The following is a 22,391-nucleotide window of genomic DNA, read 5'->3' as shown; positions in this document are numbered from 1 at the left end:
TTTTTGCAAGTGCCAGTAAAAAGGTGTGTGATCAATACAGTGATCTAACCCATACCTTTCACCATGTTAAAAAATGATCTTTAAAGAACACAAAGAAGCAGTAGTTAATTAAAAATATATGATCAGAACTAAAAGACCAACATTTTCATTTAGTTAAATTCCGAGTGCTTTTCTATCACATCGAAAATTGTGGTTTTATTATACCAACTCTGATTTTAAAAACTTTCATTATGCTGTAATACTTTAGCATTTATGATGACGATATATTAAATTCTGTTTATAGACAAAACATTTTGTAAGCACGAATAGTGTTAAACAATTTCATTATAATCTAAACTAATTATTTATTTGTTTTGACAAATGTGTAGAGATATACATATTTATATTAAGAGAGTGATTATTTCCCCTATTTCTCTTGTCTTAAATAATTTCCCAGGAATTATTATGTAAGAACAGATTGTGTTACGTTCATTGTTTTTGGTTGTAGTGTGTGTATATTTTGTTGGTTTTGTTTTTTCTTTAGATTGATACAATTTTTGTTTTGTCGGCCCACATTGTGTGTTTTTTCTTATTTCTTCAGAGTGCTACTTTCAATTTATTTTACACAATAGCGAAGTAATGACATACATCTACAAATTATATATATATATATATATATATATATATATATATATATATATATATATATATATATATATATATATATATATATATATATATATATAATTCGGCGCCATTTTTTGCTCTTTTCGCTCCCCCTACAACGAAAACCTGGATACGCCTCTGTTAGAGACTATTCCGCAAAACAATAAGACGGAAGTTTCAATGATACCTGTGGCAGGAATGTTGTTGTGTTGTGACCTAGATGTGACTGAAATGGGTCAACTAGGGGAGACAACAAAGAAAATTACTCAAGCGTGGTAATAACATCCCTTGATGATAAGGAAGGCTTTTACTACATAGGATATAATTATTTAATTTATGAGTTGAATTACGTCTTTGAGTATTTCAACTATGAGTTTTGAATTTGAAATTAAGTCCTGTACCAGACTAGTTTGGTAACTTATTTTACTCAATTGATGTAGTCTTGTTTATACTACAGTTACTAAGAAATTGAAATGTTTTTTTTTGCTATTTGAATATATATATATATATATATATATATATATATATATATATATATATATATATATATATATATATATATATATATATATATATATATATATATATATATATATATATATATATATTGATGTATTAAATATTACACAAAATGCTTGTTCAAAACACTGACACATTTTAATTATCAGGTTTAAATCATAAATTGATTTTGTTGAGGTTTTGTGTATGAACAAGCTGATTGTAATTTGTGCCACTGTATATTAAAATTTCAAAACATTTTACGCACTTTGAATTGAACTAAACATATTGTCATAATTGTTTTAAAGTTTTAATCTAGAAATTCTTTAGTAAGTTATATGGTCACTACATACTGTTGCATTTTTCTGCACTATAACTTTATGACTACAAGTGTTTAGTCTACAAAGATCACAAGCCATTGATAGCTCTAAACAACAAAAGGACTTTCAATATGAAATAAAGTCTATAAAAGGGAAGGATAATGTAGTCGCAGATTTCTTGTCACGTCAAAATGTTGATAATACAGAAACTGATCTTACCCTACAGCACATAAGTCAAAACTTATAATGAAATATTGGTGATAATAATACATTATCAATTGACAGTTTCTTAATATTATACAGTCTGTAACTGTAATATATGGATATCAAATAAATTGTATGAGTAAGCATAAATTGTGCACTATATCAAAAGAATGTAAACTGTATTATGTTAAAACTATGCTATACTCTTAATTAACAGTGAATAATTTTAAGAAATAAAAGTTAAAAACTATTTATTCCGCATAACAATAAGACGGAAGTTTCAATGATACCTGTGGAAGGCAGGAATGTTGTTGTGTTGTGACCTAGATGTGACTGAAATGGGTCAACTAGGGGAGACAACAAAGAAAATTACTCAAGGGTGGTAATAACATCCCTCGATGATAAGGAAGGCTTTTACTACATAGGATATTATTATTTAATTTATGAGTTGAATTATGTCTTTGAGTATTTCAACTATGTGTTATGAATTCGAAATTAAGTCCTGTACCAGACTAGTTTGGTAACTTATTTTACCCATATGATGAAGTCTTGTTTACACTACAGTTACTGGGAAATGTTGTTTTTTTTCTCCTGTTTGAATATATATTGATGTATTAAATATTACACATAATGCTTGTGCGTTTAAAGTTTTTGTTCAAAACACTGACACATTTTAATTTTCAGGTTTAAATCATAAATTGATTTTGTTGAGGTTATATTAAAATATATTAAAATTTCAAAACATTTTACGCACTCTGAATTGAACTTAACATATTGTCATAATGTTTCTCAATTTATAATCTATAAATTCTTTAGTAAGTTATATGGTCACTACATACTGTTGCATTTTTCTGCACTATAACTTTATTACTATAAGTGTTTAGTCTACAAAGAATGTATTTAACTCTACTTTTGAGATGTACACAATTTTTGTTTGTCGTCTGGCACATGATCCTGCCCTATTAGTATTGTACTTTAAATATTTTGTTGCGCAAAATTTTATTTGAAGGGGGACGTGTAACAGACTGAATTATTATGTATATTGTAATTGACATGAAGTTGCGTGAATGTAGAATACCTAGCCAACGGAAGTAAGTAAGTGTGAGCGACTCGTCATGTATTTACATGCTTTTTTGTGAGATTGTTCACTAACGAAAGGAGAGAGAAAGTTGCGTATAAAAGGTGGAACGTAAGGTGAAGGAGTGTGCTTGCCTGTGAATGTGTAGTAGGATGTCACCACGTTACTTTGATTCTTGATTGTACTTGTACCAGCTGTTTTTCTTCTACTATGGATTTATCATTTCATTGTGGATAGTGTAATTCAAGTTTAAAGTTTAAAGTTACTACAATTGCACGTGTTCTTGTATCAAACGAGCCCACAACAACAACGGATATTATTGTTGTTACAATGATGTCAGAAGTGGTAACACGAGCTGTTACAATGTTATCAGAAGTGGTTGCCGAATTTACCGTAACAATGTTGTTAGCAGAAGTGGAGGCAATACATTGATGTTGCTACAATACATACGATGTTACAGTATTATTGTCAGAAGCTGCAAGTCAAGTGTTATTTTATCAGAAGAGCTGTACATTGGTCTACGTGATGTTAAATTCAAGTTGTTACACGTCTACAAGTTGTTACATTAAAGTCATAAGTCTTCTACCAGCAGTGCTCAACGTTTTTTTGTTGTTGTAATATTCTTATTAGATATTGAAGTCTGAAGTGGTCTTTCACTGTATGCCAGTGATCAACGCTGGTGTATCAAGCTACCACGTCAACTTATTGAAAGTTATCTACAGTCAAGTCGGAAGTTTGTTGTATTCAAGTCAAGTCAACGTGATATTTGATATCACAATTTTCGACATTGTCTCACCAATGTCGATAATATATTCGTCTGTAACAGGTTTTTGGTACACCTACAAATGTGCTTTCTATATGGATTAGCTGATCAACTTTTTCTGTTTGGATTTAGCTTAGCAAATATATGTGTTTTTTTCTACTGTGGATTAGCAGATCAAATTTATTATTTGTAACTGTTCCTAAACTGTTCCTAAAGCTATTTTATCTAAAACTGGACAAATGTCTACTCTGACAAAGGCTACTGGAACTATTTTGAAATTTTCTTCAACTATTTGGAATTTATTAACAAAGTGAACGTTACTATTTTTGGACGTATATATGTACTATGAAATTTTCATGGATTACCAGATGTCTGATATCAACTGACAAGCCAGAAGCCAAGAAAGGGTATTGTTAAATTAATTAACACATACATATTGTTAACTAATATTATTTGACTTTACATTTTATGTTATAAAAGTATATGACAGATCAAAATGTCAAGTTTTGAAAAATTGGTAGCCCTAGCGATAGAACTAGTAATTAAATCGGAGGATATATTGGCTTTTGTACTACAGCGAGAAAAAGCAGATGAAGAGAAAGCGGCTAAAGAAGAGAAGGCTAGAGAAGAGAAAGCTGCTAAAGAGAAAGCTTAGAGAAAAGAAGAAGAGAAGGCTAGAGAAGAGAAAGCTGCTAAAGAGAAAGCTTAGAGAAAAGAAGAAGAGAAGGCTAGAGAAGAGAAAGCTGCTAAAGCAAAAGCTGAAGAAAAAGAAGAAGAAAAGGCTAGAAAAGAAGAAGAGAGGGCTAGGAGGTTAGAAGAATGAACTTGGAAAAAAGAAGGTGATGAAAGGAAGATAGCAGCAAAAAGGGAAGCAGATGAAAGGATGATAGCAGCAAAGAAAGAAGAAGATGACAGAAAATTTGAATTAATGTTTGGATCAAATCCAAGAGGGCCGCTCTCGTTACTAAAGGATAGATTACTTGGCACTCAAATCACTGAACAAGATACTTTTGAGTTCATTACTGAAAAGAAAAGCAAAATGGTATATGGATTACAATCTGCTCAACAAAATGCGGAGGGAGAGGCAAGTAGACAGAGAAAATTGAAAAAACAAAAATAGATACCTCAGGCAATTGAAGGAGACAGACAATGTCTATGTTTGGCTACCTAACTGGAAAGAGGTCAAATTATGGCAGGGACCATTTGTGATAAAAAAGAAAGTGAACGAAGTAGATTATGCGGTGGACATCAAAGGCACAGTAAAGATAGTACATGTTGATCTACTGAGAAAATACGACAACATGCCTGATCAGATAACACATGTGATGGGCGACATTAATCCATGTGACACAGACATAAATGAGGAAGTTGTAGTAAAAGAACTGCCAAAACGTAAAATTGAAGAACAACCTAGCGTAGTAATTGTAGAAGAACAAACTACCTTAGCGAACATAATTCAAACAGAAGAAGAAAACCAGCAAATTACTCCGCTGAAGTGCAGAAAAGAACTACAGCAGTTATTGAACGAATTCAAAGATGTCATTACTGAAGATACTGGCTACACAAGAACGATTACTCATGCTATAGAGTTAAACAAGGATGCTAATTTAAAAAAGAAACAATATGCAGTACCTTATGCATACAGAGATGCAGTGAAGAAAGAATTAGATCATTTGATCGAAACTAACAAAATACAACGCTCAAATTCATGTAGCTTCACCAATGGTGATAGTAAAAAAGAAGAATGAAAAAGTAAGAATTTGCTGTGACTATAGAGATTTGAATAAAATCACGAAAATAGACGCAGAACCATTTAGAGATACAAATGAACTATTAGAAGAGATCGGGAACTCAACAATTTTCATTCATCTGGACTTAAACCGAGGTTTTTGGCAAATAGGTATGGATGAGGAATCCAAACAATACACAATACACAGCGTTTACAACTGATGAAGGATTATTTGAGTGGAATGTCATGCCTTTTAGCCTAGTAAATTCAACAGCAACATTCTCCAGATTTATTAGAATAATGCTGGCAGATATAAAGAATATCGTACATTTTGTATATTAACATATGTATCCATTCCAAGGATATCAAGACATATATACATTCAGTTAGAGTGGTACTAACAAAATTAAGGGAGCATGGCGCGACTATTGCACCTGAAAAGTTGAAATTTGCAAATAGAAAAATGGATTTTTTGGGATTCAAAGTAGGCAAAAATCAAATTAGACCTACTGACGTAAATCTTCTTCTTCTTCTTCGTTCTAAATTTTTGAATATGGTGGAGGATTCAGACAACAAGTCCAACTTCGTGGATAAACCGGACTGTGGTTTCCAGTTTGTCAGGTGTCCCATATAATTTTTCCCTGAGTGGGGTGGGCTGGGGCCAGTGTCTGCCTCTTGCCTGGCTATACAGAGTACATTCTTGGAGTACGTGCTCTGTGTTTTCCGGGGCCTTGCCACAAGGGCACATTTCGCTACACCCAACCTTCAGTTTTTTGTGCATGTGTTGATTTAGTCTGTTGTGGCCTGTTCTGAGTCGAAAGTTTATGTATTGTTGTTTTCGTGTTAAATTGTAATAGCCGTCGTCTTTAATGTAGTGAGGGTGTGTGACAGACCACATTTGCGTTTGTTTGTTTTTAATTATTCTTTTTATTTCTTTTGGGTGTAGCGAAATTTCCGGTTGTGGTTTCTTTCCCCCAATTTTTGCCAGCTGGTCTGCGATCTCGTTACCCTGGATCTGGCAGTGGCCCGGGATCCACTGCAGCACAATTCTGCTGCAGGTATTTTTTAGCCTCTCTAGTGCTGTCATAAGTGTTTGAATATAGGACTCCGGATTTTGTAGGGATTGCAGGACTGATTTGGCATCTGTAAGAAATACAATCTGACTATTCGGTGATTCAGGGTGTTCTGACAGGAGGTTTGCTGCGTGTTCTAAAGCTTCTTTTTCTGCCCTAAAATTGTCGGATAGGCTGCCTGTGGCTATTGCCTTTTCCAGGCTTTCTCCGCTTGGCCATTCAATAAGGATGCCAGCCCCGCCGTTTTTTGTGGCATCTTCAGCTGAGCCATCTGTGAAAACTCTAATCCAGGTGTTGCTGGGGTACTGATCCTTAATGTGTTTGTTTGTTATTTTCTTAAGTTCTTCTAGATCATAGTCAGATTTTTTTCCTATGGTGTCTATTGAGTCAATAATGGTTAAGTGACAGTGGGAGATCCAAGGCGGGGAGAAGTTTTGAGTTTTTATTGCTTCAGGAATGATATTTTCGATTTCGTATTTCTTTTTCAGATTCTTTGCTTCTTTGATGAAACTTGTTCTTTGTAGTCTGGTTGATGGACTGGGTTTCTGGAGTTTTTGTTTTAGGTTATGGTTTTCCAGTGCCTCTAGCTTTGTGTATTGATTGAGGATTTTTGATTCTCTTCTTTCTTCTATTGAGCTAAGAGCGGCTGTTTCCTCCATAGCTTTTATGGGTGTTGTTTTCATGGCTCCTGTCATTATTCTCAATCCAATGTTCTGAACTTTGTCAATTTTGCTAATATTTGTTTTTGCTGCTGAGCCCCAAGCCGAAGCACCATATTCTAACGTAGGTCTCACATAGCTGGTGTAGGTTTTTTTCAGGATGTGGTGATTTGCTCCCCAGTCTGTTCCTGCCAGTTTCCTCATTAGATTAAGTCTTTTGATCCCATTACTTTGTGTGTTTTCTATTTGTTTTCTCCAGGTAAGTCGAGTGTCAAAAGTGACTCCTAGGTATTTGGGGTGGTCATTTTTTTCTAGCTCTTGGTTTTCTAGGGTAAGTTTCATTTTTTGATGTTTAGTTGATAAGGTGAAGATTGAATAAGTTGTTTTCTTGGTATTGATGGATAAGCCCCAGTTTTTGGTCCATTTGCCGAGCTTGTCAAGTGTTTCTTGAAGACGAAATTTTGAGGTACCAATATATTTCTCTGTGCTGATTAGTGAAAGGTCGTCTGCAAACATGCTTCTTTTTACTCTCCTTGGGATGTTTTCATTTAAGTCATTTATATAAATGAGGAAGAGAGTAGGAGACAAGACTCCTCCTTGAGGGACTCCATTTTTTATAGTTACTGTGTGACTTCTTTTTCCTTGCATGGAGACTGATGCTTTTCGGTTGCTTAGGTAACCTTTTATCCAGTTTAGCATGTTATGAGATACTTGATGGTTTATTAGCTTTAGAATTAAGCCTTGCTCCCAAACCTTGTCAAAGGCTTTTTCAAAGTCGACCCACACTATTGAGGTTGGTTTTTTTTCTTGAAAGCCATCTTCTATTTCCTGAGAAATGAAGGTGATTTGGTCTTCAGTAGATCTGCACTTCCTGAAGCCTGCCTGTTCGTCTGCTAGTAGATTGTTCGATTCTAGAAACCAGGTCAGTCTGTTGTTTACTACTCTTTCCATCAGTTTACAAACGCAGCTTGTTCAACTTATTGGGCGATAGCTATCGACTTTGTTCCTGGGTTTTCCTATTTTTAGAACAGGTATCATGATTGCTTTTTTCCAAATATTTGGGATTTTCCCAGATTTCCAGCTTGCATTAAATATTTGGACGTAAATAAAAATATAATTCTCAACTTACAGATACCTAAAACCAAGAAAGAAGTGTATTGGGTCTATTTAATGTCTACAGCAAATTCATACCCAAGTACTCAGATATAACTCTACCTCTAAGACAGCTAATTACCAAGGACAGCAGTAGAACAATAAGTTGGTCTAAAGAATGTCAAGATGCTTTCCTGCTAATAAAGCATTACTTTGAACAGGAAGTAACGCTTACTGCGCCTAACTTTGATAAGACACTAACACTAGTAACTGATGCTTCAAATTATGGATTAGGTGCATGTTTAATGCAAGAAGTGGACAAAGTACTAAGGCCTATTTTTTATCTAAGTAGGTCTATGAACAAAACAGAACAACACTACTCTACCGTGGAAAAAGAATGTCTCGCAATTGTATGGTCCATGACCAAACTACAGACATATTTATTAGGAAGGGAATTCGTCCTTCTTACAGATCACAAGCCATTGATAGCTCTAAACAACCAAAGGATAGCCAACAGCAAAATAAACAGATGGTCATTGATTTTGCTGGACTTTCAATATGAAATAAAGTCTATAAAAGGGAAGGATAATGTACTCGCAGATTTCTTGTCTCGTCAAAATGTTGATAATACAGAAACTGATCTTACCCTACAGCACATAAGTCAAAACTTATAATGAAATATTGGTGATAATAATACATTATCAATTGACAGTTTCTTAATATTATACAGTCTGTAACTGTAATATATGGATATCAAATAAATTGTATAAGTAAACATAAATTGTGCACTATATCAAAAGAATGTAAACTGTATTATGTTAAACCTATTCTATACTCTTAATTAACAGTGAATAATTTAAAGAAATAAAAGTTAAAGACTATTTATTCCGCATAACAATAAGACGGAAGTTTCAATGATACCTGTGGAAGACAGGAATGTTGTTGTGTTGTGACCTAGATGTGACTGAGATGGGTCAACTAGGGGAGACAACATAGAAAATTACTCAAGGGTGGTAATAACATCCCTTGATGATAAGGAAGGCTTTTACTACATGGGATATTATTATTTAATTTATGAGTTGAATTATGTCTTTGAGTATTTCAACTATGTGTTATGAATTCGAAATTAAGTCCTGTACCAGACTAGTTTGGTAACTTATTTTACCCATATGATGAAGTCTTGTTTACACTACAGTTACTGGGAAATGTTGTTTTTTTCTCCTATTTGAATATATATTGATGTATTAAATATTACACATAATGCTTGTGCGTTTAAAGTTTTTGTTCAAAACACTGACACATTTTAATTATCAGGTTTAAATCATAAATTGATTTTGTTGAGATTTTGTGTATGAACAAGCTGATTGTAATTTGTGCCACTGTATATTAAAATTTCAAAACATTTTATAAAAATGTATCGTAAACGATATAGTAACTTTGTATGACAAAAATAACACATGCATGACATTATATTACAAAGGATCACAGGATAATTAACTCAAGATGTTATGGAAATCTTTGAACAATAACAAGAAAAATGGTTTTTAACTTCTGCTGTTTTTGTATAATCTAAAATTGATACTGAGTAAGGAGTAAATAAACAATTTAAATTATAATGTTTTAAAAGTGTGTGTGGATATATTTATATACATACACAGACTTGAGAACAATTTTTCTCTAGATAATCTAATATTATTTTAAGAGAAGAATTTAAAAAAATATTACTATAAAGATGATACAAAACTTTAATTAAAAAATTGAATAAATTAATAATGAAGCTGATATTACCTCTGAGACATGCTCATGTATGTGGAATAGACAAACCAACAGTAACATATCTCAGTTTTAAATTGTAGGCTATGAATAGGAATGGTCTGAATAGGTCTGGTTTCTCACAAAGAGCTTACATTCACAACCATATAAACAGCCAGATTAAGCAGCTTGCATAAGAACACATTTTCTAATTGAGAATGGTATTTTACAGGTATACGCAATTCCCCAGGATAACTAATGGAAAAATCACACTAAGATCTGTTTACAGCAGGTTCAGATACTGGTATATTAGCAATAACACTGTTCACAGCATCCAAAAGAATGTTTATCGAGCTCACTATCTCCTTTATAGTTTTAAGAAACTGATTTCTGTCAAATATTTGATCAGGGCTACTGCTAAGGATCAATCTCAGATCACATGCACACGTGTATAATGTTTTATAAGAAGGTTTCCCTCTTGGAATTCAAAGCTCTTCAGAATTGTTAGTTCTTCCAATTCTAAGCAATGTTTCACACAGTTCTCCCTTTTTTTAACAAACATTTCACAAGATTAAAAGTGAGACCTGGAATGGTAGTTTCTACCTTAGAGATGTCTCTTCTCAAGGTCTTCGCTGAAGATATGTCTTTCTTTTCAAGCTTATCATTTGTAGGTTCTATAACATCCACTATCAATTAAGAATATACATTTTTGTCTCCCATGATAATATATCACAATATTTATTTCCTTGAAAATAAACTGATACTGGTGTGGTAAACTAACGGACATTTGACCTGACCCGTTTGTCGTGTCACAAAAGGAGGACATGCAAAACAAAAATTGAAAAAAAAGTATAATACACAATATTTTACTCAAAACCGCTAATTAATTGTAATAATTTATACAGTGGCATTTAAAGTGTTCAATGTCTTGATAAAATTAATAACAAACTGAAATCACAGTATGCTTCAAAACCACTTTCAAAATATTCTTTAAACAACTTTACAAAAGTAAAGTGCAAATATAAAAGTAGAAATGGTATATAAAATCAAATTTTAAAATATTATACAGGAAATAGGTTATAAGAGGTTACTAAAGAAAACAAAAACACTAAATCAATTGAGTTTACTAAATCATTTTTGACTTTTGATAAATAATCAATAAATCTTGTAACTTTTTAATGAAAATAATTCAAGATTTTGAATATTTTGGGAGTGTTGAACCTAAATTTCCTGGATGAAATGTTACAACCAGACAATGAGATTCGCTTATTAAAATCTACTGTCGAAAATGTTCTCTTAAAAATATTGACAATAGAAATTTCCGTTATGGGTCATTTTTAAAGCGAGTACTGGGTTTATGCACGGTAAATTTAATGATAATATCATGAAACTATCAGCAAGATTTGTAATACAGAAATTTAATTTAATTAATTTGTAAAAATGATTGATTACCTCTCTTATCGACCGTAAAAAAACCAATTTGAATGAGTTTGTTAATTACAATAAAATCTTATGTCTCGAAATCGGATCCAAGACCAGATTAATAATTATAAAACCCAGAGTCTACCAATTCTAATGTGAAGTTGATTTTGTTTAGGGAAAGTAAAGGCGGCTCGGCAGAAACGAATACTCTAATAATTCACATACCGAGTTCACAAAAATAGATACATTTTTCTTCTATAGGTAACTTTGCTTTTCTGTTTTACAATTCTAAAGGGTATAATAAATTGTTAACCAAAAATCTCTGTAGATATAACACTTAAAACCAGTAATATAGTATATCTATGAAGAGACATTAACAGAAGGACAGCTTGCACCAAAAAACATTCAACTGATGGATTAAATAAAAACTTTTACAAAGCATATACAAAAGATTAATAAAAAATAAAATTTACAATAATAATACAATAATTATAACTAGTGCTCTTTACTCTTTAAAGATCGCGTGATTTGGATAGAGTTTTCCAAAGAAAGTCAAGTATATTGCAATAATTCGGACCTTGTAGAATTCAGACCAGTAGCCCTATAAAAATGTTGTGGTAACCAAAGTTTAAATATGTACTGAAATATAAGCAGTCAAAATTTGATTGCTTTAAATGCATAAATAAAAAAGCCTTAGCGTTCTTAAAAGTGAAGAAAACTTCAAAATAGGGATGTTTTTCTGGTCTCCATTACAAACGAAATTGTTTTTAAATTTTGTTTTTCTGTCTAGTACTTTCTTTTATGTTTCAAACAAAGCAAAAGTATTTAACATGATTTAGATGTAAAATTGTTAAAAAAAAAAAAAAACTGTATTTGTACAAATGTTTTTTAATTTAATAACAAGCTCTATGTTTTAAAGCATAAGAATAATTATGTTGGGTGGCGTGGTCGTATGGTAGAACGAGCAACTGCGAACTTCATCGTCTCGAATTCGGATCTTAGGCCAAAGTATAAAACCCTGAGTCTACCAATTCTAATGGGAAGTTGAATTTGTGTAGGGAAAGTAAAGGCGGCTGAACAACAGTAATGAATGCTCTAATAATTCACATGTCGAGTTCACGAAAATAGATAAATTATACTTCTACAGATAACATACCTTTCTGTTTAACAATTGTAAAGGGTATACAATTTTGTTTAACCAAAATCTTTGAACGTATTACCCAATTCAACCCTTTTTAAGTATAAAGCTTTCATTTCTATTTACAAATACCGCCACGCTCGTTACATTTATTTTAAACTGTAGGCAACAGTTGTTAGTTGCAAATACATTCAACTAATACATTTTAAAAAACCTTTTAGAAAGCATATACGAAACGTTGATAAGAAACACAATTTACAACAGTAATATTATAATAATAATAATAATAACTAGAGCTCTTTACACTTTAAATATTGCCTTATTTTCCAAAAAGGTCATAGTTTTTCATCTATTTACATAAAAGAACAAGAAAAACTATCACAACAGAAATCCATGCAATAGTGATAACCACATTCAAAATTCGCTCAAATGTTTTTAGAAAGTGTTCACAGCCAACCGATGGCCTTTTCTGCATTGGCATATTAACAACATTGGTAGCGTCGTCAGAGCATGGGACTTCTTCAATGTTATCATCTGAGGCCTTTTCTACCACAGCTTTTTCTGCTGAAACGCCTTTTCCTTCTTTTAAATCTTTCATCTCTTCGCACTTCGCACAATGTTGTATTTTTTGCTTTTCTTTCTCTTTCTGAAAAAAGATATGAATTAAATAATTAAAAAAAAACCTAAATATCTTTGTCGAAAAAATGTGTTTGATTAAATATATAAAATTATAAAAGACGCAAAGACTTCATAAAATACATTAAGCAAGACAAAAATGTACTAATTATAATAATGTTTTTCCCCTCCAAATTAATACAAATGTGAGAGTAAAAAACAAACATTATTTTAAAGTTCGCATATTATTTCTTTAAAGATAACTTATGGATTACTTTTAGCTGATTTTCAGAAATATCCTAAAGAGCATCAATTTTACAACAATCAGTTCGCAAACCACTTGGTCCGAAACATTTATTTTCTGGAACCTGTTTCTCACAATGTAGGCCTATAGTTCAGGGGAGTTATGTTCAGGTCCAGTAATACTATCCTAATGACTTGTCATTCTTTGACGAATGCTTCTACCGACTCCTTCACCTGTCGCAAGCTTCAATTGACCAACCAATCGACTGACTCCTGTTTCCTGACGCATTCATCGGATATTTCATGCTTCTAACGATCAATGGCTGTCTCCTGTTTTGCTGACTACTAATATTCTCACTCGCGTTTTGATGAAATATAAATGTACTGACCAACAGCAGCTACGTACTCACCTCGGCCCTATCCTTGAAGCAAGCAATGGCTATGGCATAAAGAAGAGTCACTGTCGTGAGGCACATGAGGCTGAATATTAACAACGTCAATATTGGCAAAGGTTCTGTCTTGGGGAGGAAACTGGCTATATTTTGTATATTAACAAAAATACCAAGAAGAACAGTCATGCCTGTGGAAAATTTGGACAAGTTAGACGGATCTAGTACAAGCAGTACTTTAATTCTTGTTCTATAGTATTTGGATAAACGTCACTTGATTAAACCAGTGATTCGTATTGTAATGGCGTACTATGCAGTGCGTTTATGATGTAGTAAAAAAAGGGCCAATTCGCAAAGACATTTTTGGGCCCCATATATATATATATATATATATATATATATATGTATATATATATATATATATATATATATATATATATATATATATATAGATATATATACAAAATACGATCACGAAACTACGAACATATAAACATATAATACTCATTTTTGGCCTTAAAAATTCTTAAGTTTAAAAAAAAAATTAAACCCAGTTACAACAACACGTCATTTGTGTGAGTGCTATTAGTCTGTTTTGTAAATCCGTATTACAATACATGTCTACCATAATGCTTCTTATAAGCAAGTCGGTCAAAGAATATGATGCATGAAAGCTTTGTATGTGTAATGGTTTCTCGCGTTATGTTGTTTTTGTTTTGTATTTATATTATTAGTTTCAAATACACTTCCTTTTTTTAATATTTCATTCTTTATTGTGTATTTACAAAAAAATAATTAAGAGAAGTAATAGGTTCTTATTTTTTCTAATGCAAATCTTATAAAAGTGCTTAAGAGCACACATATTTGACTATTTAAAAAGGGAATTAAGTCACGGAAGTGGTTTGAACGTTGGCCTGTCTTTCACACTACAACTCATGTATATATTTTTTTTCTTTTACGCAACATCGTGTTAGATACTGTAGAACATCACTACTATAGTAGATCTGATTTTTTAAAAACAAAAACCACTTTCAAGGTGCCAGTGGTGGAACTATAAAAGGCTCAGTTGTTGGGGCACTAGTTTGTACACACTACCACAAACACGCCTCGGTTTACGCTGATGGTGAAAGAAACACCCATCGGCAGGGGTCGGCAACCTTTTGCGACGGAAGAGCCAAAAGTTTCAATTTACAAAATTTACCAGTTTTTAAAGAGCCACTAACATTTTTTTTTCAATATTTAGGATTAGGTGTATATATACATACATGCATATATATATATATATATATATATATATATATATATATATATATATATGTATATATATATATATATATATATATATATATATATATATATAAATATATATATATATATATATATATATATATATATATATATATATATATATATATATATATATATATTTATATATATATATGTATATGTATATGTATTTAAATAGCTTTAAGTATGAAATAATATTTATTCATGTTTTAAAAAAAAAATACACGTTTCGCACAAAACATATTATTGTATTTAGCTAACTCTGCTAGAAAATTAGTAATCATAAAATCTATCTATAATCATTGCATATTTACATTAGTTACATCAATGTAAGCATTGACCTTGCATGCCGTTTGAAAGTTTGTTTAAATCTGGCTCACAACTTCTTTTTTTAAGTTTTAAGCAAGCTTCTAGGTTTTTTGTTTGTTAGTTGGCTTCTTACTTAACTTTTTATTATATTCTTGTACGACAACTCTTGCTAGCACGAATATATTGACCTAAAGATCGTCAGCACTTCAGATGTTAACTTCTCCACGTTACTGTACTATCCTGCAAGACTATTCCATGCGTCACATAATAGTGCCTCAACTCGCGGTATTTCTTTTAGAGCTGCCCAGTTGTACCGCGTAACGTGCATGTTTTATTGGACCTCCAACTATTTTTACACGCTCTTCATAAGTGTGCATGGAGCCAAAGAGCCGCATCTTGACATCAAAAGAGCCGCATGCGGCTCGCGAGCCGCAGGTTGCCGACCCCTGCCCATCGGTGACGGCCTTGGTGTCAGAGGCGTCACGGGGCTCTTGGTACACGGCCACCGGCGGAGGTCCCTAATGCAGCGAGAATTATGATTCAAGTAGTACACCTATCCCCCCTATACAGGACACACAATAAGCGGACCCCTGGTGCTTAGATAGCTACTGGGGAACTCAGGCTTATGAGTACTCAAAAACTTCCCAAATTTTACCGAAGTTAGGATGGTCTCAACTACTTTTCCAAAAGCCTATTGTGAAACACTCAAGGGAGAGAATTCAAATTATACACGTTTACTATTGTATTTGTTTGTAAAACAAAAAGAAGTAAACGTACATAAAACCGAAAGAGTATAGAATAGTTGTTCTACCAATACAACAAACGAACATTTTACATTCTAAAAATCACAATTGATTTTGGGCCCATGATCAATGCTATAAAGAAGCAAAGTATATATCTAGCGGCCTCGCACGCGATGGACTTTGATTTATTTTGAAACGAAATTTGCCGACAACAGCGTGTTTGATCGTAGGAGAAAGAGGACTCGGAATGGTGCCTATAGTGTAAAGATAATTCAACCGCACCTACAGTTTTCTTTTTACAAAACAACCATCAAGTTAAAAAAAGCAAGAAAATTTATTTTATTTAATAAAAAATATGGATTATAGTCGGCTTTAGGCCCCAAAAAGCCGTCCCCCCGTATTGCGGGGGTCTGGCAGCACTGTAGTTTCGCCCCTGGGGGAATGGCAACTCGGGATATAGACATGATATTTTAATCCATTTTTAAGTACTTAAACTTTTTAAAATAGAATAGAATCTCGTACAAAAAAAGAATTGCGCATCAAGTAAACGCCAAACAAAATGTGCATAATAGTGCGGGATATTATTAGTACTTTATATACTCACATTCTTTTTTTGAGAAATCGGAAATAGCGTCAATTACTATTTCCGTTCAACGGAAATTACTCAAAATTTGATAGAAGATGGAGAATTAGATTTGTTACTTACATGTGAAATTTTATCTATCTATCTGAAACAGTACTCAAGTTATAGGCTTTTGAAAAATTGAAATTAGAATATGTTCTACTTTCAGTTATCGGAAATCTCTAAAAAGTTGATACAGAACTGCAAATTTGATATAATACTTGTATATGAAATTTCATCAACCTAGCTGTAACGGTACTCAAGTTATCATGTTCACAGACACACACGGACAGAATTGCAAAGCCCAGTTTTTTCAGACTCGATTACGCATAAAACGTAACATTTTTGAGAAGTTCGGATTTATAATTTTTGGCCGATTAAAATAAGTTCTCTATACCCCAGATGTGATGAAGGACTGAGCAGTAAAACGGTGAAAACTGTCAAAATTTTATATGATTTTTGTGCACGATAACAAGTCATGGTCCTTTACAGATAGGTTTTTCACAGGCCAGTGCAGGGCCTGGCCGGGACGGCTAGTTTATTATACAATTGAGTTTCATTACTAAAAACTATTGCGCATCAAATGAACATGAACATATGCGTATAATAGTATGGAATGATAGTAAGTTCTCTACCTAAATCTAGAAAATTTAATTAATTCATACAAAATAATTTAGTCATCCATTTAAAAAGTCTAATTTAATGCTATCGTGTCTTGACCCACGTGCCAAGTGTGAAACGAATCGGTAAGTTATAGGTGCTCATAGGTTCACTCGGCAGTTTCGGTCTTTGACGACAGAAAGACAGAGGAAACAAGTTAAATAAAAGAATGAAAAACAATAAAAATTCAACTGACACATTACTTACCAAAAGCGATTTTTTCCAGATACGATCCGGGGATAACAAAGTGTGCAATTGATATAGATGACACAAATGCAACTGGTACTATGACCGTCATTACTGTGACCGTTGGTCTGCGAGTAAAGTTAAAGTCAATCTGAAAAAGATTTAGTACATGTCAACTACATGAAATTGATTGGCTCGAACATCTAAACATAACGATACATAAATAGTGGGTGGGAATCCTTTTTTGTTCTTGTTATCCAAGTCTACTCTAAAGTGCATTTACTTGGAAGCCGCTGAGAGTTAAACCATCCATCTTAAAATCAATGTATTTCTTGATTCTTGTGCTGGTTAGCTCGAATTCCCCATTCTCAGCAAAGAGATCAGTATTCACTGTTTCTTCCTCAGGTTCAAATACCACCTCATCTGCATCGTGCAACATTGACACAAACTGCAACATATCAATTTTGGTTTTAATTAGCTCAATAGGTGTTAGGTTGGAAATAGTTTAGCTTGTTAATATAGGTAGTTACATCGAGTTATATTTTTTTTTCTTTTCCCTAAGAAGCATTCAGATTACATAATATGGTTACTGGGAATGGAGGTAAACGAGTTTGACGAGATGGGTTCCATCATTAAACAATCGCTTTTACTTGTTCGATAAAGCGGCCGTAAAGTTAAAAAAAAAACTTAACATGAAACAAATTTAGAAATTCAATATTTTAAAATGATTGATATGAAAGGTGCAATGAACAAAAGATGTTTTCCATGAGAATAAGTGTCTGTAAACAAACAATTTTTATTTATCAAATATAAATACTTCCGATTCAATATATTTTAAAGTTACGCATTTGATATTGCTAATATTAATCTTATCGATTTTTCATAGTAATTTGTGCATGCCTATCGAACAGCAGGATGATTTTTATGTTTTCATTACCACCTGAAAGATCCAATTGTTTTTATCCTTTTTTTAAATTTTGTTTTATAACGAAAATTACTAACGCAACCAAAAACATATTTTCCGACAAAAACCAAACAATCCAGCTTTTATAGCCATTTTTATTTAATAACATTGCGCTCGATGTTTTAAATATTTAATAACCCATTCCAGAGTATTCTCTGCCTGGTACATTTCAAAATTATTGTAAAGATTAGCATTGGTGGCGAACGAGATCAATTACCTCCTAATACCCATAAAAAAACCAAATCTCACCTATCCCTACATTTGTTTTGCATTTTTTTAAAATAAATAATTGATTTAATACTTAATTGTTTTGTTTTTTAAATAAAGTAGTTGAAAAAAGAATTGTGCACCTAAATAAACGTGAACAATGCGTGCATATTTGAGAGAAATATTAGTATTTTTATAAACGAAACATTGATTAATTTTTTAAATGTTAATTAAACATCTAATTAAGTAAATTTTATGTAACAGTATATTGTCATTGAGTTTTTATCTACCTGAAAAGTTTGCAATGAATCGGTTCAGTAGCATTAATATTGTTTGAGACATTGGAAAGTAAAGTGTAAAGTACTACTTCCGTTCTCCTAAAATCACTAAAAATTTAACAGAATCAACAAAATAAGATCTAATACCTACGTATAAAATTTTGTTAACTAAGCGAAACAGTGCTTACGTCATCAATATTTTAGAAACTGGAAATATAGTAAACTACCACTTACAGTTATTGGAGGTCACTCAAAATATTTAAATAATTTAAAAGATCCAATATTTATACATGAAATTTCTTTCACCTTACTGAAGCAGTACTCTAGTTAAGCTGTTCACACGAAAATAGAGTAAAATTTCATATCCAGTTACCTCAAAACGTTCAAAACTTAGTAGAATTTTGCACTTACAATTGAATACATATGCATGAAATTGTCAAAACCTATCTTAAACAGCGCTCTAGTTATTAGCTTTTGAAAAACCGAAAGTAGATTATGTACCACTTACGGTTACTGGAAAGCACTCTAACGTTGACACAAATATATAGAATCTAATACTTATTGATGAAATTTAGTCAACCTAACTGAAACAGCACTCAATTTATTGTGTTTACAGACACACAGACACAGATAAAATAGCAAAGCAAGTTTTTCTTTTCAGAAGGATGCAAAAATTCAGTTTGTCAAAATGTCTGTATTTAGATGTTTTGCACGGTTACAATGCACTCTTTATGTTCCGTATTTAATAAAGTAGTGAGGTGTAAAACGGTTAAACCTGTTAAATTATTTGATAATTATTTAGTACTGTTGCAATACTTCCTCTATACTCAGTATGCGAGAAAGTAAAAAGTAACCACCACGACATTACCTTTACAGAACAAGAGTGCGCATCGAAAGGAAAACGTTGAACACTCATCTTACATGATACAGAAACGGCAACTGCTGGGGCCCAAAATGTATCCCCAAATCCATTCATGAATAGTGGGCTGTGGAAAAAATGAGGTAATCAATTAAGCACATGTATACACTATTAGGTTTTTAAAAATTGATATAAATACAAACAGTCCAAAGGTGACAATGTAAGAAAAAGTAGCAGTGTTTCTTGCAGACTTTTCTCTTCGGAATGGGGGGGGGGGGGGGAGAAGATGTCTGGAAGAAACACTTTTGACTGTGGATAAAATTTCGTTCACTTTAATGAAACGGTATTTATGTTGTCGGTATTTTTGAAACCGGAAATATGGTATACTACCACTTCCGGTTATCGGAGGTAATTAAAAAAAAATAAAATCATCCAAGTCGCTCAACAGACGATTGATTGGTTTATGACTCATTTTTGTCATGTGACTTTGAGGTCATAAAAATTATTTTAAAAATGTTTTATTTCAAGCACAATAGTATTTTATATAAAAATAAGTGATGAATTAATCATAATCTGCAAAAAATATTATTGATCTTGAAATTATTATATATTTTCGAGACGCCGCCATATTGCCGACTTTCCATTCATCCTCGGTCAGACCTCATGGAAAATGGATTTAGATTCTAATTACCTGCGTAAAAATGATTTAGATTCAAGTAATTAAGAAGTTTGAGACCTTACTGATGTCCTAGACACTGGAGATAATGAAAATAAAGTTTTGAACGCAGTTTTGAACTCATTCTCTACACATCGTAAGTAGCACGGTTTTTATCGTTTTTTCCTACTAATTTCTTTGGTGATTTTTATAAATTTTTCCATTTGATTATATTAATTAGATATAAATGTGTAGTTAAAAGAACACTTCAATCATTTTACTATGTTAATAGCCTAGTTTCAGTTCATAGTATATGACAATTATTAAATAATAGTAGTATTGGTAGCAGTACTGTCTACCGTCTTGAATGTAAACACAAATCAGCTGATCATAAAAGACTAATAAAAACTCAGTTTTCTTTTGTTGCAAACAGTACTGACTTGCGCTAACTTATTATAAATCACCTAACATTTATGATGAAATTAATATATGTGAAAATATGATATAGAATCCATAACTACCATTTTTTCTTTTCAACAGAACTGAGAAATTATAGAGGAAAAAAGGAGTGAATGGGTATCCCTTATCAGCTGGGGCTGTTACTTCCTGAGAAAGAACCAGGAATTCAGCTGGCTGAGATGAGGACAGGAGACAGTACAATGAAGTATATGTTTACTCAAACCTATTGTGTTTGTAAACTCTACAGTGGATATAGGTAGGAAAAGTGGTTCCAAAAGTGGTTCCACTTTGTGTTGCCAGAAAGCATATTTTTGAACCAAAATTGAATATTTTATAACATTTGTGAAATAAGTAAAAATCACTTCCGGTTTTTACTAAGGCTAGAATTTTAAACACAAAATTACTAATAATATAATAGTAATTTACCAAACATTTTTATTTTAATTTGGATTAGTATAGTCAGGGTGTTGTGGTGAAAGGGGATGTTATATTATTTAACATAATTAAACTACTAGGCTATATTCCATTGTAATAATAAGTAAAGCGTAATTAATATCAACATTTTAATATAGGCCTAAGCAATCTAGATCGACCTCTGACTATGGGGTCATCTATTAACGATGTCACAACGATGCCAGACCTCCCCCTTCCCCAAAGAAGTAAACCTAAGCCAACATTCCCCCCCCCCCCCCTAGTTTGTTTTTAAAGCAGCGATTTTCATAAAATATTTAGACCTATGGGCTTTTCCAGCATTCAATGTAGGCCTATTGATGAATTATTTACAACAATTTATAAACCAACTTTTAATAATGCAATAAAGGCTTAAATTCAGTTTCTTAACATGAGTGTTTGTTGAACATGGAAAAGTGTCATCTTACTTTCTGAACCCCCTCCCCTTTGACACAAAGGTCCAAATCTCCACCACCACCTCAAAGTCGTTTATAGACGACCACCTCAGCATTTTATATTTATTTATAGGATATTCATTAATTAGTCATACAAACCCAATTACATTTGTTGCTGTGATGGTATCTCTGTCATTACAATTATTAAATAGTTTATCTTAACTCAACATTTCCCCATACCTCATTTGCTATAGCTGCCTATCCTTATAGAAAACATCTTTTCCTCAAATATCTGGAATGCATCTGATCAGCTACAGTCTTTTTCTTTTGTAATGTATAAACAATTACAAAATGTTTATAAACTTGCACAGCCAATAACAACACATTACCAGGAAACAAGCAGTTATTATAGTTTGCTGTATTTGTGGTTTATGGTTAGTTATCAGCCATATTTCTATAAGCTTGGTCTACATTTATATGCTGGTATGGCTAGAATTGACAAAAACATATATTTTTGATTCTTCCCTTATCATGTTTTACAGCTATGATAGATATAGTAGTTTTATTTTTAACATTGTAGAAAATTTAAGTAATAGTTACAAAATACTAAAGTTGAAGCTTAAACCATAACATAAGATATTTTAATAATTGTTCGTTTTGAACGAGATATAATACAAAGTAGAAAATTCTAAATAAA

The 22,391-nt window shown here is 32.3% G+C and overlaps 1 protein-coding gene across 1 annotated transcript; it reads right to left on the bottom strand.

Annotated features, from left to right (window-relative positions):
• Positions 1–12,692: 12,692 nt before the first annotated feature.
• On the bottom strand, positions 12,693–21,810 carry LOC131950969 (neuronal acetylcholine receptor subunit beta-2-like). The gene is made up of 7 exons (XM_059313202.1): positions 21,728–21,810; positions 19,745–19,862; positions 17,711–17,875; positions 17,449–17,578; positions 13,642–13,811; positions 12,831–13,019; positions 12,693–12,722 (listed from the first exon to the last, which is right to left on the bottom strand). Exons 1-7 carry the CDS (start codon positions 21,808–21,810, stop codon positions 12,693–12,695), a joined length of 885 nt encoding a protein of 294 aa, XP_059169185.1.
• Between the last annotated feature and the right edge of the window lie 581 nt (positions 21,811–22,391).

The sequence above is a fragment of the Physella acuta genome, unplaced genomic scaffold (assembly GCF_028476545.2).
Source record: "Physella acuta isolate Inbredline_101_S28 unplaced genomic scaffold, ASM2847654v3 ptg000793l, whole genome shotgun sequence".
Lineage (NCBI taxonomy): Eukaryota > Metazoa > Mollusca > Gastropoda > Physidae > Physella > Physella acuta.
Note: the sequence above shows the minus strand (reverse complement) of the source record. Positions and strands in the feature narration are given on the sequence as shown.

Excerpts from the sequence above, each read along its gene's own strand:
- LOC131950969 (XM_059313202.1), bottom strand. The coding sequence starts at position 21,810 with ATGCTGAGGTGGTCGTCTATAAACGACTTTGAGGTGGTGGTGGAGATT. Across the intron at positions 17,876-19,744 it reads CGCACTCTTGTTCTGTAAAG|TTTGTGTCAATGTTGCACGA; the intron begins GTAATGTCGTGG and ends GATATGTTGCAG. Across the intron at positions 13,020-13,641 it reads GCTTCAAGGATAGGGCCGAG|AAAGAGAAAGAAAAGCAAAA; the intron begins GTGAGTACGTAG and ends ATCTTTTTTCAG.